The 21578-nt window shown below is 32.3% G+C and overlaps 1 protein-coding gene across 3 annotated transcripts in view; it reads left to right on the forward strand.

Moving 5' to 3' along the window:
- The window catches only part of ZNF396 (zinc finger protein 396), a 42660-nt gene extending 28065 nt beyond the window's left edge, over nt 1-14595 (forward strand). For 2 of the 3 annotated variants that reach the window (XM_074265085.1, XM_074265086.1), the window contains exons 2-4: nt 2695-3202; nt 3494-3629; nt 11816-14595. In XM_074265085.1, coding sequence (XP_074121186.1) covers nt 2780-3202; nt 3494-3629; nt 11816-12267 — 1011 coding nt within the window. In that variant the 5' untranslated portion in view covers nt 2695-2779 and the 3' untranslated portion in view covers nt 12268-14595. Of the gene's footprint in view, nt 1-2658; nt 3203-3493; nt 3630-11815 lie in introns of all 3 variants that reach the window. The other variant, XM_074265087.1, reaches the window with a different exon arrangement.
- Nucleotides 14596-21578: the final 6983 nt, after the last annotated feature.

The following is a 21578-nucleotide window of genomic DNA, read 5'->3' on the forward strand; positions in this document are numbered from 1 at the left end:
ATAATTTCAAAATTGGCATGTGTATTTATATATTTGTGCATATATATATATATATAGTTCTATGGTTCTGGGCAATTTGCCTGTTTGCCTCAGTTTCTTCATCTTTTAAATGAACTAGAGAAGGAAATGGCAAATCACTCCAGTATTTTTGCCAAGAAAACCCCAAAAGCAGTCATAAAGAGTTTGACATGCCTGAAAAGTATTAAATAACATGCATGTCACTATATGTATGAAAATTTCACTTTATTCTGCTTTAATGATGAAAAGGAAGCTTTTAAGACAGATGGGGAAGTAATTGAGGAAGTTAGAAAAGTACTTTTTTACATCAGTAGGTAATAAGAACTTGATCAAATTGTATAATTGCATGATGTAAAGTTCAGAGAAAGCGAAGTTATGATTTAGTGAAAGAGTCGGAAAGAGCATTTAGAAATATCAATGAGAAGTAAAGAATGTGTTGATTACTCCTGGCTGTGTGAATTAAGGGGGATAAGAAGAGTTGTCAATAAGATTGACTTTAATGTGCTTTCTTACAGGAAAAAATGAAACAAAACCAGATTTTAATTAGTATTTATTTGTACCTTTATTAAATTGATGTTTATAGATGCTATATATCAATTTTAAATTTGTCTTAAATTTCAAAAAAATTTTAAGTTTGTTTTAAAATAAGCTAAGATCAATTTTATGAACATTTTATGTATGCTTGAAATATATATATATATTTCTTAGCTTTTCATTAAGATTATCCATTTTGTTTATGTTCATGTTCTATATTTATATTTTTCTTTTTGATTTATCTTTCTAATAGGAGGCTGTTAAATCTATTAATTTTCTGTTTCTTCTGGAAGATTTTTCCTTATCTAGGATTTGTTATATTATTTGGTATACCTATATTCTTAATTGGTATTCCTTTATTATGATAACCTCTTAGTGTTTATCTTTCAGTAGTATATAATTGGAATTTAATTTTGTCAAGTATCATCCTTTCAACTCCAGATTTACTTAAGTTATCCTTAGCAGATTTTCACTTTATATTGTTGTACACTTTTTCTTAAATATTAAAATGTCAGAGTTGATGTTTTGAAATTTAATCAATCCTTTTCATATTTTTTCTTTTTTATGAGAGAATTCAGATCTCTTTTGGTGAAGTCTCCATACATTTTAACCATCTCTAAAAATTGGGTGGACATTGTTGATACTATACTACCATAGTTAAGACATATATTCTTCCTTTTAAAAATTAGTAAATTTCAAAAGTGTACATAGACATTTATAATAGTGTAATTGAAATTATACTATTAGACAGTTTTGTTGTTTTCAGAGATTGAACTTTGATGAAGTGCTTGGGGAGGTATCTGTTGTGTCAAAATAATAAAAAAAAATGCATCCAGTGGCTACCATATTTCTTGAGAGATAATGATAAGATCCAACCCAGTAATGCTATAATTTTATAGCTAGGTCTTGGGAGGATCAATGGAAAATCCTGGGAAATGTTAGGTAAAAGAAAAAAAAAAAATAGGGGAAACTTAATTTTAAGGGCTTTGTGGTTCCACAAGTTAAAATTAAGCATAGTGAATGGAAGAAAAAAATTCAGCTTAGCTATAAGGAAAAGTTTACTTATAATTAAAATTGTGTAGGGTCACAGTTATCCAATCTGCAAGAAAAAAACATTTTAACAGAGCTCCAAGCCATTAACCATTTATTAAAGGATATGGACCCCTTCAGTAAATGGAACCTCACATCTTTCTCATTAGATACCTCCTTTCTCCAGGGCTTTACTTGTAGAGAGTCTGTTATCCAAACACTCTGAAGAGGCAAAATTAAATATAAAATTTAATTGGATGATAGGCCTTTCTTTTGATCCTCCAGAAGAGCCAAAAATGATACATGAGCATAAATGGTTATAAAGTAAGGATCATCTCCATTAAGAAGTTATAAAATGGGATCCTCCTAATGTTGGGCAAAAGAGGGTGGTCTGGAAAATAAATTGGGAAATCTTCTATATCACATCAAGACATCCCACCCATACTGGATTTGGTTATCACACACAAAAAAAATAGAGGTTCTCTATTAAAGTCAACCTTATTGTTTTTAGGAAGGGAAATTAGTGAACAGTGAACTTAAAAGTTTGTAGTTTAAAGTTTAGGGCCTATTAAAAGAAAGAATCTAACCTTATCTAATTATTACTGTATCTAAGATATGTATATATGTAATTCCTATATTCATGTTAGTTGACTAGAATGACTAAATGTATATTACTGGGTGAGTTTATCACTAATAATTGCTAATAATCATTACCCCTGTGGAGTCCCACTAAGGTGATTAATACTGACTAGAGCAAAAGAGGGTCTAATTAAAATCATCTCTGTCAGCTATCTGAAAGCGAGCCCTCTTGTGAAGCAGTAAATTTCCATAACTAAATACTGAATGTCATATGCCTGAATGGCATAGACTGGGAGACAAGTTGTTGGAAATATTGTAGATGGGATTCAGTTAAACTAAGATTATAAAAATCTCCATGATTCCTTCTAATTCTTAAAATTCTATGATTCTGTAAGAATTCTTTTTCTCTGAGAAAACCATAGACTATAGAATTTTAACTGTGTTGAGGCTAGAAGTAATATTCATTACTTAATTTGGTGTTTTTTGTTCTGTTTTTAGTTCTCAGCATTTGTCTGCATTTTCAATTTTTTACAGTACCTGAGGTCTATCTACAAAGAGAACTTTATTTCTGTGAAGATTAAATCCTAGCAAATTTTGGCATCAGCTCTTCTAAATCAGAATGTCTACAAAAGTAAGGGAGGCTTCAATGCTGGTTTCACAAACACCAGATGAACAAGATAGAATTCTTATAGTGAAGATGGAAGAAGAGGAAATTCATACCTGTGAACAGGAACCCAATTTCCACTGGAACAACTGCTATAGCCCAGAAACATTTCGGCAGCGTTTCAGGCAGTTTGGCTACCAGGATTCACCTGGGCCCCGTGAGGCCCTGAGCCAGCTTCGGGAATTTTGCCATTTGTGGCTAAGGCCTGAAATGCACACAAAAGAGCAGATCTTGGAGTTGCTGGTTCTAGAGCAGTTCCTAGCAATTCTGCCGAAGGAGCTCCAGACCTTAGTACAAAAGCATCATCCAGAGAATGGAGAGGAGGCAGTAACTGTGCTGGAAGATTTGGAAAGAGAGATTGATGGACCAGGAGAACAGGTTCATATGACAAGGGGTCATCTAGTATTGGGGGAAAATTTTATGAATTTCTATCTCCCCTTCACTTAGTTGGAAAGTTCTTTATGTTTTGTCTGTTTTCTCTTCTTGTCTTCCATATTTGCCCATTGTTCTAGGAAAAGGAATGAAATTCTAGTTCCTCCATCCTTTGTCCCTGAGATATTTTTCCATATGTTCTTTTTTTTTTTTTTTTTTTTTTTTTTTTTATGTGATTTATGTTCTTATGACTACCACGATTGGTTCTCAACCCCAACCAAATGTAAATATTTCCAGGTCTCATTCTGTCAACAAAATCAGGAAGAGATGATACTTCAGGGAGCAGATCAAGAGTCACTAAGTCTTCAAGTCCAGCCCATGGTTAACCAGCTCAAATGGGCAAGTTGGGAGCTCCATGCCCTAAGACAAAGTGGTAAGGAAATAATCTTGATGTGGGGTGGAGAATGAAAGTTGGTATTCCTTACACCTCAGATATATATATATGTATGTATGCAGGTATGTATGTGTGTATATGTGTGTATGTATTTATATTGGTGCTTTTATTCCTGAAACATTTCATTACCTATCCACTTTTCACTGTTGTAGGCATCATCATTATTTATTTCCATAAGCAGATGGCCTTAATATAGAAGAGCTATTTTTTCATATCCTAAGTGAAATAAGACCTTATTTATAGACATCACCCATACCAGTCATTTCTTCTGTTATTACTTTTTCATTGCTTATTCTTAAAATTCTATTAAAATAATTTTCCTCATTCGTCTCCTTGTCTTTATTTTATTCTTCTTTTCCTATCTTGACTTCTATTAACTTTTATATCTTTTCTGGTTTCTTTCTTCACTACTAGACTTTTTGCTTCAGACCAACTTACTAACATTGGTAAATCAGTTCCCCTTCTATCCATTGTAGATTGATTGTATGCCTATCTTTCACATGAGAATATAAAGACAAAAACAGTCTCCGCTCTGAAGGACCTCATATTCTAATCTCTAATATCTTAATCAGAAAGATAACATTCAAAAAACTATAAAGATATATACAGAGTAAATTGGGAGTAATTGAAGTGGGAAGGTACTAGCATTTAAGGAAAATGGAAAAGTCTTCTTTCTATATTTTTGTTTGTTTTTTTTGCAAGGCATTTGGGGTTAAGTGTCTTGCCCAGAGTCACACAGTGATTGAGGTGGGATTTAAACTCATTTTCTCCTAACTCCAGAGCTGATGCTTTATCCATTGTACCATCTAGCTGTCCCCATGGGCTTCTTTTAGAATATGGGATTTTTAGCTGAGACTTGAAGGAAGCAGGAGGTCAAAATGTAGAGTCAGAAAAGTGCAAGAAAAGAAAAGGAGGCCAGGATCACTGAATTGTAGAGTTTGGGGAAGGAAGTAAAGACTAAGAAGACTGGAAGTTATGAAGGGCTTTTGAAGCAAAACTGAGACTTTTATATTTGATGATGGAGATCTAGGAAAGACCAAAGAAGCTAGGGCTTATAGGTGAAATAGCTGTGGATAATGATCTCTTTCTTTCTGCAGTTTTCCTTTACAAGGGCCTTCTTTCATTTTTATAGAAATAGAACTTTCATGCTATAAATCCATAAATTGTTATGTTTTTAATGCAGAAAGTTTTCGTGATTGTTGTCAAAACAAATTATTTTTCATATGTGCTTAAAATTAAAATTCCCAATACTTGTATAGTTGTAAGCCATAAATATTGATTTTAAAACTGGAGTTTATTGAATAAGGGAGGAAAGATGTGTGCTTCAGGAAAATCAGTTTGATAGCTGAATAGAAAATGAAGGCAAGGAGAAAAAGTCTTGAGGCAAGGAGACCAATTAGAAGATTATTGCAATAGGCCAAACATGGAGCAATGAGTACCTGTAATAGAGTAATGAGAGTGTTAAAGGAGAGAAGAAAGTACGTGCAAGAGATGTTCCAAAAGTAAAACTGGCAGTTGTCAGCAGACTTGATGGATGATGGGGGCAGTAAAAGAGAGTGAAGAATTGAGAGTGACTTCTAGATTGTGAGTCTTGGTATCTGGATGATGATGGCAGTAATAGAGAAGTTAAGAAAGAAGGAAAGGCTTGGAGGGAAAGTAAATGAGTTCAGTTTTAAGTACATTGAATCTTGATTGTCTGCAAAACATCTAGTTTATGATGTTCATTAAGCAGTTAGAGATATCAATCTAGAAGTTAGGAGAGAGGTTAAGGCTGGATAAATAGAAGTGGAAATCATCTGCAGGATGATAATTAATCCATGGGAACTGATAGGATCAGCAGAGGAAATCATATAGAGAGAGAAAAGAAAAAGGAGATAGAACTTTGGTGAACAATGGTACTTCCATTTTGAAGAAAGGACTGGACTTTTGTTCATTCCTGTCCAGGCTCTCCTTCTGACTCTGGACTTGAGGACATTTTGCCTCAGCTTCCTTCTTACCCTGGATCATCCTCCTCACATTTATAATTTTCTCTCATGGCCTCCATTTTCAGGAAAGACTCGGGTTAACTTTCCTTCCTTCCTTCCTTTCTACCTCTGCTTCTGACTCATTGGAATTGGCAATCATGTCCCAAAGGGATTTCTTTCCCTCCTTCCCCCCCCCTCTCCTCCGCTCTGCTTTTCAATTCCCTTTCATATTAGACTTATAACCTTCCTAAGGGAAAGGTCTCTTTTCTTGTATATGTATTCCTAGTGCTTAACATAGTATAGTATCTGGCACTTAATAAATGCAGTGACTTGAAATACTTAAAATTATTGAATGTGACCTGGATGTTCCAGCAAAAGAAATTAAAAAGTAGCAGTCTACTGGTAGGAAGAGAACCAGAAATGTCTAGAGAAGAGAATATTAAGAAGAGAGTGATTGACAGTGTCAAAGACCTACAGAGGTCAAGAAGGATAAAGATTGAGAAAAGGCCATTAAATTTGGCATTTAAGATCATTGAAAATTTGAACAGAGTAGTTTTAACTGAATTAGCAGTAAGCAGATTGTAGAGATTTTAGAAGAAAGGAGAGAAGATTTGTTAGATTGATTTTTTTTAATAGTGTAACATTTTTCCAATATCCTTTTTTTTTTTTTTAATAGCTTTTTATTGACAAAACGTAATTTTTCAACATTGACCCTTGCAATCACTTCTGTTCCAACTTTTCCCTTCCTTCCCTCCATCCCCTCTCCTAGATGGTAGGCTCATACATGTTAAACATGTTAAAATATATCTTAAATACAATATATGTATACATTTTTATATAGTTCTCTTGTTGAACAAGAAAAGTCAGATTTAGAATGGTAAAAATAACCTGGAAAGAAAAACAAAAATGCAAGCAGTACATATTCCCAGTGTTTTTTCTCTGGGTGTGGCTGGATCTGTTCATTATTGATCAATTGTAATTGAATTGGATTCTCTCATTGCTGAAGATGGCCACTTCTATCAGAATTGATCCTCATCTGGTATTGTTGTTGAAGTGTACAATGATCTCTTGGTTCTGCTCATTTCACTTAGCATCATTTCATGTAAGTCTCTCCAAGCCTCTCTGTAAATCTTGCTGTTTCTTACAGAACAATATTATTCCATAACATTCACATACCACAATTTACCCAGCCATTCTCCAATTAATGGGTATTCATTCAATTTCTGGTTTCGAGCCACTATGAAAAGGGCTGCTACAAACATTTTTTCACAAACACATCCCTTTCCCTTCTTTAATATCTCTTTAGGATATTAGTAACACTAGTAGTAACACTGTAGTAACACTAGTAGTAACCAGTAGTAACACTGCTGGATCAAAGGGTATGCACAGTTTGATAACTTTTTGAGCATAATTTCAAATTGCTCTCCAGAATGGTTGCATCCATTCACAACTCTACCAACAATGCATCAGTGTCCCAGCTTTCTCGCATCCCCTTCAACATTCATCACTATCTTTTCCTGTCATTTTAGCAATCTGACAGGTATGTAGTGGTATCTCAGAGTTGTTTTAATTTGCATTTCTCTGATCAATAGTGATTTGGCACACCCTTTCATATTGATTAGAAATAGTTTCAATTTCATCATCTGAAAACTGTCTGTTCACATCCTTTGACCATTCATCAAATGGAGAATAGCTTGATTTCTTATAGAGTCAATTCTCTATATATTTTGGAAATGGCTTTATCAGAACCTTTGAGTGTAAAAATGTTTTCCCAGTTTATTGCTTCCCTTCTAATCTTGTCGGCATTAGCTTTGTTTGTACAAAAGCTCTTCAACTTGATATAATCAAAATTTTCTATTTTGTCATTAGTGATGATGTCTAGTTTTTCTTTGGTCACAAATTCCTTTCTCCTCCACTGGTCTGAGAGATAAACTATCCTTTGTTCTTCTAATTTATTTATAATCTCATTCTTTATGTCTAAATCATGAACCCATTTTTATCTTATCTTTGTGTGCAGTGTTAAGTATGGGTCCATGCCTAGTTTCTGCCATACTAATCTCCAGTTTTCCCAGAAGTTTTATCAAATAGTGAATTCTTATCCTAAAAGTTGGGGTTTTGGGGTTTGTCAAACACTAGATTGAGTATTATATATTATATTATTATTATATATTATAACTAATAGTTATTAACTGTTTTGTCCTGTGAACCTAACCTATTCCACTTATCAACTAGTCTATTTCTTAACCAATACCAAATGGTTTTAGTGACAGGTGCTTTATAATATAGTTTTAATCTTAAGTTGATTTTAAAGTGAATTTTAATTTAGATAATATGTTAGACTACAATGATGTGGTCCCTTTCGTCTTGGACATTTTTGTGATTCCATGAAGGTCAGAAAAGTTGTCATTGACCACAGATCATGCAGAATTGTGATTCAAACCCAGATGCTCAAATTTTTAAATTCTCTTTATATTGTATCATTTTGACTTTTAGAAATTTTCATTTTCCTGTTCATATCAAACAAGTCCTATCTCTTCTTTAATCTTCCTCTTACTCCAGTAGAGCAAAACACATACCCACAAAATTTTTTCTCTGCTATTTGGTATTTGTTGAAAACTTTGTCTCAGAAGATAGGATCTTGCCACTCTTTATATTTGTTTTTATTTACCTTTTCTCATGTACATTTCTTGTACTTGTGTCAAATGTAGTCTAAGTTGTTATTTTTAAAGCAATTTGTTACTGTCTTTCTTTTTTTTTCTTCCTTATTAAAATCAATTGTGACCTCACTAGAATCTGTATTTTAAGTGCTTCACATTTCTTATGGCTTGATTTCTCTTTTTTCTCAGGCTACATACAGGATCCTGAATCCAAGCCTAGTTTTCCACTAATTATCTGTTACAAATTCTAAGCTGGCTATTATCTCTCTATCATAACCACTTCTAAAACTTTTACATTTAAGCTTAATACAAATCTAAATTAATTGTGTTTTATGGATTCTGTGAATATTTAAATACCTCTTGAAGTAGTTTGTGAGGAATACAAACCAAGGTTCAAGAATCACCACTTTGGATAAGAAGCCAATTACTTAATAAGGACCAAAACTAAATATTTTTTTAAATTTTTATATTTTTTCCAATTATATATAAAAAACCACTTTCTAGCATTAATTTTTTAAAATATTGAGTATGGTTCACAACATAGCATTCTCATTCTTTTTATTGTTGTCTGCTTGCATTTTATTTTCTTCATTTTTTTCTGATTTGATTTTTCTTGTACAACAAGATAATTATATAAATATGTATGCATATATTGGATTTAACATATAGTTCTACCATGTTTAACATATATTAGACTACTTGCCATTTAGGGGAGGGAAGTGGGAGAAGGGGGGAAAAACTGGAACACGAGATTTTGCAAGGGTTAATGTTGCAAAATTATCCATGTATATGTTTGAAAAAATAAAAAGCTTTAAAAAAAAAAAAAAAGAACTCAATAAATAAATTTTACTGGGAAAACAAAACAAAACAAAATATTGAATTCCAAATCCTCTCATTCCCATTTTCCTGGCTGTCCTCCTTGAGAAAACAAACAATATTATATAGTTTATACAAGTTACAGTCACTGCAAAATATATCAGCTTTGTTAAAAAGAAAACATAGTTTAAAGAAAATGTAAAAAAGTTTAAGAACATTTTAAAAAATATGCTTCTATCTGCATTCAGACTCCCATTGGTTCTTTCTCTGGAAGTAAATAACATTTTTCATTATAAGTACTTTGGAATTGTCTTGTATCATTGTATTTCTGAGAATAGCAAAGTTATTCACAATTGATCACCATGTAATAGTGCTATTATTGTTTACAATGATCTCCTACTTCTGCTCACTTCACTTTGTATCAAATTATATGTGTTTCCAGGTTTTTCTGAAACTTTGTTGCTTGTCATTTTTTATAACACAATAGTATTCCATCACAATTATATGTTACAACTTGTTCAGCCCTTTCCCAGTTGATAGACATCCCGTCTTCTATACTTAATTTCTGCCAAACTGTTTTAGTTTTTCTAAATTGTAAGTTCTTATCTCCAAAATTTGGATCTTTGGATTTAGCAAACACTGGATTATTATGGTCATTTTACTATTATGTATAATATACCTAATCTGTCTCACTATTTCTTAGCCAGTACCAGATTGTTTTGATGATAACCACTTGGAAGATGTAGTACTTGTAGGCCACCTTCTTTTTCTCTTTTTTTTTTCATTAATTTTCTTGATGCTGTTGACCCTTTGTTCTTCGAGATGAAGTTAATTATTATTTTTGTCATATATTATTATTTTGTTATTAATTTGTTGATAGTTTGATTGTCATGGTACTGAATAAGTAAATTAATTTATGTAGAATTGTCATTTTTATTATATTGGTTCAGCTTAGATATTTTTCCATTTATCTGACATTATTGTGTGTGAAATGCTTTGTAATTGTGTTCATATGGTTTCTGGATGTGTCTTGGTAGGCAGATTCCCAAGTACTTTATATTGCTTATAAAATTTCTCTTTCTCTTGCAGCTGGACCTTGGTAGTATACAAAAATGCTGATGATTTATATGATTTTATTTTATATTCTACAACTTTGCTGTTAATGATTTCAATTAATTTTTAATTGACTCTCTAGGATTCTCCAAGGGTACCACCATATCATCTACATTAAAGATTGTTTCATTCCCTCAATGCCTACTCTAATTCCTTCAATTTCTTTTTCTTCTCTTATTGCTATAGCAAGTTTTTCAAGTATAGTATTTAATAATAGTGATGATGATAATGGGTATCTTTGTTTCATCTCTCAGCTTATTGAGAAGTCTTCTAATCTATCTGCATTACAGAAATAATACCAATGGTTTTAAATAATGCTACTAATTATTTTAAGGAAAGCTCCATTTATTTCTGAGTTCTCTAATATTTTTAATAGGAATGAATGGGTTTTGTATTTAGTTAAAAGCTTTTTTTTTGCCTCTATTGAGATAATCACATGATTTCTGTTAGTATTGTGATTGACATGGTCAGTTATGCTGATAGTTTTCCTAATAATGAACCCACTCCTATATATATAGTATATAATCTGTATGATATAGTCTTTTATTTAAATTTTTGCATCAATATTCATTAAATAAATTAGTTCTGTAATATCAGCACCATATTTGAGTCATACAAGAAATTTGGAAGAACTCTTTCTTTGCCTATTTTTCCAAATAGTTTACAAAGTACTGAAATTAATTGTTTTTTAAATATTTGGTAAAATTCATTTATGAATCCATCTGTACCTGGAAATTTTTTCATACATAGCTCATTTGTGACTTGTTCAGTTTCTTTTTCTAGTATAAGAATTTAAGCATTCTACTTCCCTTTCTTTGAATCTGGATAATTTATATTTTTGTAAATATTTATCTATGTCACTTAGATTTGTTAGGTGTTTTTGTTTTTTGGGTTTTGTTTTGCTTTTTTTTTTTTTTTTTTTTGACATAGTTTAGTAAAATAGTTCCTAATAATAGGTTTAATTTTATCTCCATTGGTGGTGAATTTACCCTTTTCATTTTTGATATAGTAATTTGGTTTTTTTTTCCTTTTATAAAATCAAATTAACCAATTTATCTATTATTGTGTTTTTTCCTTTTAATAAAATCAGCTTTAGTTTTATTTCAATGGTTACATGGTTTTTAAATCTCTCACCTCTCTCATTCATCTTTTGCTATCCTATGTTTAAGTTGCTAGTTATTTTTTCAGTCATGTCTGACCCCATTTGAGGTTTTCTTGAAAAGATAGTAAAATAGTTTGCCATTTCCTTCTCCAATTCATTTTACAAAAAAGGAAATTGATGAAAACGGGGCTAAGTGACTTGGCCAGGGTTGCATAGCTAGTAAGTGTCTGAGGACATATGTGAACACAGGTCTTCCTGTGTTCCTGATCTCAGACCCTGACACTTTATTTTGCTATGCTTCTTATCACCCACTTACTACTCTATCTATTCCCATGTTCAATCCATTGTCTGCTACCGAAAGGAAACCTCCACTTTCCCTGTCTTATGCTGTGGCACCATTTTGCAGGTTGTTTTTTTTACAAGCCATTTATTTCTAGAATATTTGTATTTTATTTAGATCATCTTGCAGCACAGAGAATGGATAATAATTGTGTTTTATTTTTGTTGTTTCAGTTGATGACACCAGAGTGGAAAATGTAGAACTGGCTCCAAAACAACTTTCTTCTGATGTAGAGTCACATGGTAGCATTCCTGGCACCCTCAATATGAATGTTCCTCAGGTTTTAAAATGTAGAGAAACCTGTGAAAGTGACGGCAGATTCAAAAGAAGGCAGGGAAATCCCTCTCGCAAAAAACAGTATAAATGTGATGAATGTGGTAAAAATTTCAGTCAAAGCTCAGCCCTTATTCTTCATCAGAGAATCCATAGTGGAGAGAAACCCTATGAATGTGATGAATGTGCAAAAGCTTTCAGCAGAAGCTCAATTCTTATTCAACATCGGAGAATTCACACTGGGGAGAAACCTTATATATGTCATGAATGTGGGAAAGCATTCAGTCAAAGTTCCAATCTTTTTAGACATAAGAGAAGGCACAATAAAGAAAAAATCCTAACAGTGTCATGAATGTCTAAAAGCAAACAAAACCTTTTCATCAGAAGAGAAGACTCAATAGAAAAAGATCCTTTTGATGAAATCAGTATAGTTTTAGTGGGCATAAATTCTCTAATGAAGATCAGAAAAGCCACTGTGGAGAATATGAAATATTAATCACCATTTCTTCTGTATGTGATAGTATAGTGCCATTCCCAACAGACATTTGAGAATCCTAGATTTACTTCAAGCAATCATCCTTTAAGTCCCACTTGTTGAGAATAATCTGTTAATTTATTTTATTTCCATTGTCATGTCAACTAGATGACTGTTTGCCCTTTCCTCTAAAATTGTCCTTCTTAGATAATTCCCACTATTTAGAATGAAGCTAAGAGTTCTACAATGTAATTCATTGAAAAGATGGGTACTTTTTATTTTTAAAAATACAACATAAAAATTCTAGCAACAAGTTTGAAGACATATTTTTCAGCACTTGTTGATTTTGTCCGGAATCTATGATTTCATTTTCCACTGCACATTTACAATTCAAACTATGGTCACTTGCATATGTCAGAGATAGAACTTGAACTCATATTTATCAGATTTCAAAGCCAATATTCTTTATTTATAATACCAAGCAGTCTCTCTTATTATCACACTTTGATATTAAGATTCAGGCTTGTAGGAAGAGTAGTCAGAGAGTACCAAGAATAGATAGTCACCATTATCTAGGATGAGAGATAATTGAGTCAAGAAATGGACAAGACTTCCAGGTTAGAAAATAGACATACTATGATTGAAGCTAGTAAGAATGTAAATAGTATGTAGTTTAGAGACCACTCATTGACAAGAATAAGATGCTTTCTGGTGTTAGTATGAAGTCTCTAAGTTTAAAAAAAAAATAAAAGTATGTGTAAAATAAGCTACCAAATCAGATTATCACATGATATGACAGTATATTTTAGCAAACTGATGGTATGCTAAGTGGTCATAGCATCATCATCATCATCTAGCAAAGGGAAGGTTGTAGAGTAAGACTTTTTCAGTATATCTGCAGTACTGTCTAAGAAAATCCCTTTATTAGCTGACTTTTGTATCTATATTATACTGGCAAGAATATCTTCACAAAGAAGTATGATTGATTGGGCATCTTATTGTCATTTAAAATTAGGGTAAGGAGAATTTCAATAATTTTGTCACAGAATTTCAGAAGTCTCAGTACCTGAGAGATCTATCTAGTCTAAACCATAACTGACAATGAACCCATAACTTAATAGTATTCACCATCTAGCTCAATATCAGAAAAAGGTAACAAACACAACTATGTAATTGTGCTTAATAGGTATTTTTCCCAACATAAATTGAAATTTTAAAACTTAAAAATATTAAAAATAAAAGCAAAATTAAAATTACTTGCTAATACAAATAAATTTTGGGATTTGGGGTGTCATGTCAAACTTGGATAAGTTTAGCTGCTATTTCCAAACATAGAATTGAGATAAGAGTCTGGATCCATAAAAATTTAGAAATTGGTAATACCTGATTTAAAGAACTTGCCAAAATCTTTTGTAAAAATTCTTCAAAATTAAAGTTAAAAAGCATCTCCACTATTGTTTATAATTTTTAAAGATTTTATATTTTTCAGCAGCTCATTAATATATATTGGGCAAATATAGTAGCACTGAAATTATAACTACATGTTTAATGGAAACAAGTGTTCTGTTTGAAAATAAAATAACTGGTTTATTTATTTAAATGACTTGGATAGAAAATAATAAACTAAATTTCCCTTTTGAGGGATTCATTATGCGTATTATAATAATACACATTTTGTTAGTGATAATGCCTATGTAACATGCTCCATTAACTGTATTCTCCTTTTATGCTTTAATTACACCACTGGGTAGAAAAACATCAGATATAGAAATGAGATATGAGAAAGAAGAAGGAAAAGAAGATACCTGTAATTGGTCCTTTGGTCTATCTATAACTGTTACAAAGTATAATCATTTCACACTTCTTCCAAGATTTTATGTCTAGTGCTTTGGATGATTCCAAAAGTTTGGAATTAGTGTGGGCCAATTAACAATACATGTGACAAATACATAGCAAAAAATCATCAAAAAAACCCAAAAACATACCAGTGTGGAGAAGTAAATGCAGAATGGAGCTTGTTTATAAATATGCTGATAATAATTATGTCATATGGATTGTAGAGTTAAGTATGTATGTATGTATGACTATGTACTGATATAATGTGTTATATTATTGAAAATGTAAAGGTCTTTTCTTTGGGACTCATTCTCCTTGTGGCTGAGGGGAACAAACCAATGACCAATAAAGCAATGAACTCCCCATAAATGGTCATTGTTGTATGTTATTTCCCAGTAAGAGAATGATAATCATTGCGTTCGAATTAAATACCTTTCAGATAACTGAACAGTCTGACTCAGGTAAACTGAGAAGTTTTTTTTGTTAAGCATGATAGATTTTTTAAGAACATTCATTGAACATTTATTAAGTGCTTAAAACATACCAGGCTCTGGAGATACAAAACAAAAACATCTCAAACCAGTATGTTAAACTGGAGGAAACAATGATTATATTGAAAGTAAATTAAAAAAAAATACTCAGTAATTCAGGAGAGATGTTCTGAACAATTGGAAGAATCAAGAAGGGCTTTGTGTAGAAGATGACACTTGTTCTAAGCCTGGTTAAAAAATAGAAATTCTAAAAAACAGATGAAGAGGGAGTATATTCCAGGTAGAGGAGAGGACTTAACAAAGAGGCTCAAAGACGGAAGATGACGTGCCATTTACAGCAAGTTCAACTAATTTGGTTACAGTGTGTATAAAGGACACAACATATGATAAGCCTCAAGAGATAGGCCATAATCCAATTCTGAAGAGCTATAAACACCCAATAAAGGAGTTTGTATTCTAGTAATTCAGTATGACATAATCAAAATTTGCTGTAGGGAGCATAGGTAAGAAATTTGATTGCAGTATTCTTCCCTTTTAACAATTGAACAGTCCCTTTTAAATAAGTTTCAGAAAACATGGAGGTTTCTATATGGCAAATATAAATAATTTCTAGGCACGGCAAGCTAGATATTTAGTACTTGCTATTAGGTAAAGGAAATAATTTCCAAACACAAGATTTAAAGAGGATGTGATATCTTCAAATATTTTAAGTTTCATCATGGAAGATATATTAGACTTGTTCTGCTTAGACCCAGAGGATTAGACCTAGGAGCATTGGGATTTATTTTGCAGAGGAACAAACTTGTACTTCAAATGAGAAAATTTTTTACAACTATCTAAAAAAATAGAATGGCTGTTTCAGATCAATAGTCATTAACTACTATGGGAAAGACACTGAACAAAGATCTGGGACTGCCAAAACAAAACTAACGTTTCTTCTTTCAAAGAACATATACTCTACTGTAGAAAGGTAGTGGGTTTCCCCTAACTGGAGGTCTTTAAGCAGAAACTGGAATCATAGATTCCTCTTCAGCTGGGAATTGAACTAAAAAACCTCAGATCCAGATCTGGATTCCATAGTTTTATAATTTTTATACTTTAGATAGCAAGTAACTAAGGATTCAAATTAATTGCAATTGAAAAATTTCTACCAATATACCTTACTGACTTATGAAAAATTTGCCCAGTGAGTTATCTTTTCTGACTTTGCGCAAGCTTTTTGTTAGAACTATAATAATGCAGAGATCAAAATTTTAAAACACTCAAAACAGGAACCCAACTCTCAATTCCCCCAACAATTTAATCAAAAGAAATTTAACTCTCTTTTGTTTACGAGCATCTATGATATTCCACCTCATCTGACCCTGTTTTCCTTCTTCCTTCCTTTTAAGAAGAAATTATTGTAATCAGCGTATATATATGTATATATATATATAGTTATGATTTTTATTTCCTTTCCTTGTATATTTCATAGTTTACATTATTTATGGCACCATACTATTCCATGACATTGCTATGCCGTAATTATGCATTCTTCATATAAACAAGTATTTATTAAATGTCTACCATGTACCAAAGGTTTGTGATAGGTGATAAAATACTCCCTACCCTTAAAGAATTTAAATTTGGAGGGATGTGGGGGTTTGGGAGAAGGCTTTTTATGTAGAAGGTGATGCTTGTGTCATATATTAAGTTATATGAATGGTTTTCAATTTTTTTTTCCAAATCTCCTTCCATACCACATAAGTATGTATATGTATGCACATATATATATGCACTGTGTGTTTGTAGTGTGTATATGTGTGCTATTTGCATTAGTCTGATATTTTAAATGACAATCATTTAAAAATGTTTGCCATCCTAGCAGGTACAAGATAGCATTCTGCTATTACCTAACTTTCTAATGAATATATTATTGGAAAGATACCAGATAAATTGTTTCAGACATCTGGTTTAATAATTATTATTTATGGAAAGGGAGGTTATCTTCAAATTGTAAAGGATTTTAAAAGCTAAAATTGTTTTTAAGTTCTGCAAGTCTTAATGCAGGTTTAGATTTTACTGTCAAAACTGGACTGACTTTTACAATACCTTGTATTTTATCCAAAGAGTCATTAAGGAGCCAGTGGAGTTTATGGGACAAGAAGATTACATGGTCACTTCTATAGTTTAGGAAAGTCATCCTCTCAATTGTATGCAGAATAGATTTTTGAAGAAAAAAGAGACACCTTCATTTTTTTTTTTCTGGTTATACATGTATATTAACTTTTTAAAATGCACATGTCATTATGAATCATGTTGGGAGAGAAAAATCAAAAGGGAAAAACCATGAGAGAAAACAAAAAACAAAAAACAAAAAAATGCACATAGCATAGGTTGATTTACATTCAATCTCCATAGTTCTCTCTCTAGATGCAGATAGTTTTCTATTCAAAGTTTACTGAAATTTCCTTGGATCACTGAACTACTAAGAAGAACCAAGTCTTTCATAGTTGATCATCACACAATCTTGCTGTTAACTGTGTTCAATGTGTTTCTTGTTCTGCTTGTTTCACTCAGCATTTCATGTAAATCTTTCCAAGTCTTTCAAAAATCAGCTTGTTCATCATTTTTTGTAGAACAATATTCCACTATTTTGATATATAATATCAATATTTTTCCCAATTGGTGGACATCTCATTTTCCAATTCTTTGCTACCACAAAAAGAGTTGCTACAACCATTTTTGCACATGTGGGTCCTTTCCCCTCCTTTATGATTTCCTTGGGATACAGACCCAGTAATATAACTGCTGGATCAAAGGGTTTGTACAATTTGATAGCCTCTTAAGCATAGTTCCAAATTGCTTTCCAGAATGGTAATATCATTTCACAAGTCCATCAATAATGCATTAGTGTTCCATTTTTTCCACATCCCCTCCAACATTTATCATCTTTTCCTGTCATTTTAGCCACCCCCAAAATTGTTTTAATTTGCATTTCTCTAATCAATAGTGATTTAGAGCATTTTTTCAAATGACTATAAATGGCTTTAATTTCATCATCTGAAAACTATTCCTATCTCGTGATTATTTATCAATTGGGGAATGACTTGTATTCTTATAAATTTGACATAAGTATATTTTATTTCTATTTATTTTTAATAATTTTATAATTATAACATTTTTTGACAGTACATATGCATATGTAATTTTTTACAACATTATCCCTTGTACTCCTTTCGGTTCTGAATTTTTCCCCTCCTTCCCTCCACCCCCTCCCCTAGATGGCAGGCATTCCCATACATATTAAATGTGTTATAGTATATCCTAGGTACAATATATATGTGCAGAACCGAATTTTGTTGTTGTTGCAAAGGAAGAATTGGATTTGGAAGGTAAAAAATAACCTGGGGAGAAAAACAAAAAATGCTAACAGTTTACACTCATTTCCCAGTGTTCCTTTTCCTGGGTGTAGCTGATTCTGTCCATCATTGATCAATTGGAATTGGATTAGCTCTTCTCTTTGTTGAAGATATCCACATCCATCAGAATACATCCTCATACAGTATTGTTGTTGAAGTGTATAGTGATCTCCTAGTTCTGCTCATTTCACTCAGCATCAGTTGATGTAAGTCTCTCCAAGCCTCTCTGTATTCATCTTGTTGGTCATTTCTTACAGAACAATAATATTCCATAACATTCATATACCATAATTTACCCAACCATTCTCCAATTGATGGGCATCCGTTCATTTTCCAGTTTCTAGCCACTACAAAAAGAGCTGCCATAAACATTTTGGCACATACAGGTCCCTTTCCCTTCTTTAGTATTTCCTTGGGATATAAGCCCAGTAGTAGCACTGATAGATCAAAGGGTATGCACATTTTGATAACTTTTGGGGCATAATTCCAGATTGCTCTCCAGAATGGTTGGATTCTTTCACAACTCCACCAACAATGCATCAGTGTCCCAGTTTTCCCACATCCCTTCCAACATTCATCATTATTTGTTCCTGTCATCTTAGCCAATCTGACAGATGTGTAGTGGTATCTCAGAGTTGTCTTAATTTGCATTTCTCTGGTCAATAGTGATTTGGAGCACTCTTTCATATGAGTAGAAATAGTTTCAATTTCATCATCTGAAAATTGTCTGTTCATATCCTTTTGACCATTTATCAATTGGAGAATGGCTTGATTTCTTATTAAGTAGAGTCAGTTCTCTGTATATTTTTGGAGATGAGGCCTTTATCAGAACCTTTAACTGTAAAAATGTTTTCCCAATTTGTTACTTCCCTTCTAATCTTGTTTGCATTAGTTTTGTTTGTGCAGAAACTTTTTAATTTGGTGTAATCAAAATGTTCTATTTTGTGATCAATAATGGTCTCTAGTTCTCCCTTGGACACAAACTCCTTCCTCCTCCACAAGTCTGAGAGGTAAACCATCCCCTGTTCCTCCAATTTATTTATGATTTCGTTCTTTATGCCTAAATCTTGGACCCATTTTGATCTAATCTTAGTATGTGGTGTTAAATGTGGGTCCATGCCTAGTTTCTGCCATACTAATTTCCAGTTTTCCCAGCAGTTTTTGTCAAATAATGAATTCTTATCCCAAAATTTGGGATCTTTGGGTTTGTCAAACACTAGATTGCTATTTTTATTCACTATCTTGCCCTGGGAACCTAGCCTATTCCACTGATCAGCTAGTCTGTTTCTTAGCCAATACCAAATGGTTTTGGTGACTGCTGCTTTATAATATAGTTCTAGATCAAGTACAGCTAGGCCACCTTCATTTGATTTTTTTTTTCATTACTTCCCTTGAAATTCTCGACCTTTTATTCTTCCATATGAATTTTGTTGTTATTTTTTCTAGGTCATTAAAATAGTTTCTTGGGAGTCTGATTGGTATAGCACTAAATGAATAGATTAGTTTAGGGAGTATTGTCATTTTGATTATATTCACTCAGCCTATCTAAGAGCACTTAATAGCTTTCCGATTATTTAAATCTGACTTTATTTTTGTGGCAAGTGTTCTGTAATTTTGCTCATATAATTCCTGACTTTCCTTTGGTAGATATATTCCCAAATATTTTATACTATCCACCGTTATTTTGAATGGACTTTTTCTTTGTATCTCTTGCTGTTGGATTGTGTTGGTAATGTATAAAAATGCTGAGGATTTATGTGGATTTATTTTGTATCCTGCAAGTTTGCTAAAGTTCTGAATTATTTCTAATAGCTTTTTTTAGCAGTCTTTGGAGTTCTTTAAGTATACCATCCTATCATCATAAGTATATTTTAGAATGAGACCTTTATCAGAAACACTGGCTGTAATTTTTTTTTTTCTGGCCCAGCTTTGTACTTCCCTTTTAATTTTGTTTGTTTAAAACCTTTTTAATTTAATGTAATCAAATTTGTCTATTTTGCATTTCATAATGTTCTCTAATTTTAGTTTGGTCATAAATTCCTCTCTTCTCCAAAGATCTATTAGGTAAATTATCCCTTGCTCTCCTAATTTGCTTATGGTATCATCCTTTACACCCAAATCATGTACCCATTTTGACCTTATTTTGATATGTGGTGTGAGATGTAGGTTTATATCAAATTTCTGACACTATTTTCCAGTTTTCCCAGCAATTTTTATGAAAAAATGAATTCTTATTCCTATATATTATATACAAAAGTATATAGTATATAGATTACTACGGTCATTGATCATTGTGTCATGTATAGCTAACCTATTCCACTGATCCACCACTCTATTTCTTAGCCAGTAACAAATGGTTTTGATGACTGCTGCTTTGTAATAGAATTTTAGGTCTGGTACCACTAGGCTACCAACTTTTATAATTTTTTTTTATTAATTCCCTTGATATTCTTGTCCTTTTGTTCTTCTAGATGAATTTTGTTATTTTTTTTATCTCTATAAAATAATTTTTTGGCAGTTTGATTGATAATGGCACTGAACAGTAGGCCAATTAGGTAGAATTGTCATTATATTATAATTAGCTTAGTCTACCCATGAGCAATTTATATTTTTCCAATTGTTTAGATCTGATATTTGTGTGAAAAGAATTTTATAATTGTGTTCATATAGTTCCTAGATTTGTCTTGGCAGGCAAACACTCTTTTGTCTATAGTTATTTTAAATTGAATTTCTTTTAATATCCCTTGCTACTGGGCTTTGTCAGTAATATCTAGAAATGCTGATGGTTTGTGTGGATTTATTTTATATTCTGCAACTTTGCTAACGCTGTGAATTGTTTCCAGTAGATTTTTGGATGATTTTCTAGGATTCTCTAAGTATATCATTATATCATCTGCAAAGAGTTATAATTTTATCTCCTCAGTGCCTATTCTAATGCCTTTGATTCTTTTTTTTTTTTTTTCTTATTGCTAAAGCCAACATTTCTAGTACAATATTGAACAATAGTGGTGATAATGGACATCTTTGTTTTACTCCTGATCTTACTGGGCATGCATCCAGCTTCTCTCCATTACAAATAATACTTGCTGAGATAGATACTGCTTACTATTTTAAGGAAAACTCCCTTTATCGAGAAAGGAAAAGACTTGAGATAGGGAGACTTATGGCAAAAGTTCAGGCAAGAGTTAACTAGGACCTGGACCAGGGTGGTGACTTTAGCGACTTTCTGCGTAGTGAAAAGATGTCATTTGCTAGAGATACAGTGAAGGCAGAAAAGCAGGATTTGGCAACTGATTGCAGAAATGGAGGGAGACACGATAAGTATAGCTACCAAGCTTATGAATAGTGGCTATTGCCCTTTTCAATTCTAAATCTATGGTCACATGCTTCTAGGATTCCCCACTCCGTCATCTCTATGGCAACTGCTTGAGTCATTCATTGCCCGAGCAGGATCCGAGAA

The sequence above is a fragment of the Sminthopsis crassicaudata genome, chromosome 4, assembly GCF_048593235.1.
Source record: "Sminthopsis crassicaudata isolate SCR6 chromosome 4, ASM4859323v1, whole genome shotgun sequence".
NCBI lineage: Eukaryota > Metazoa > Chordata > Mammalia > Dasyuromorphia > Dasyuridae > Sminthopsis > Sminthopsis crassicaudata.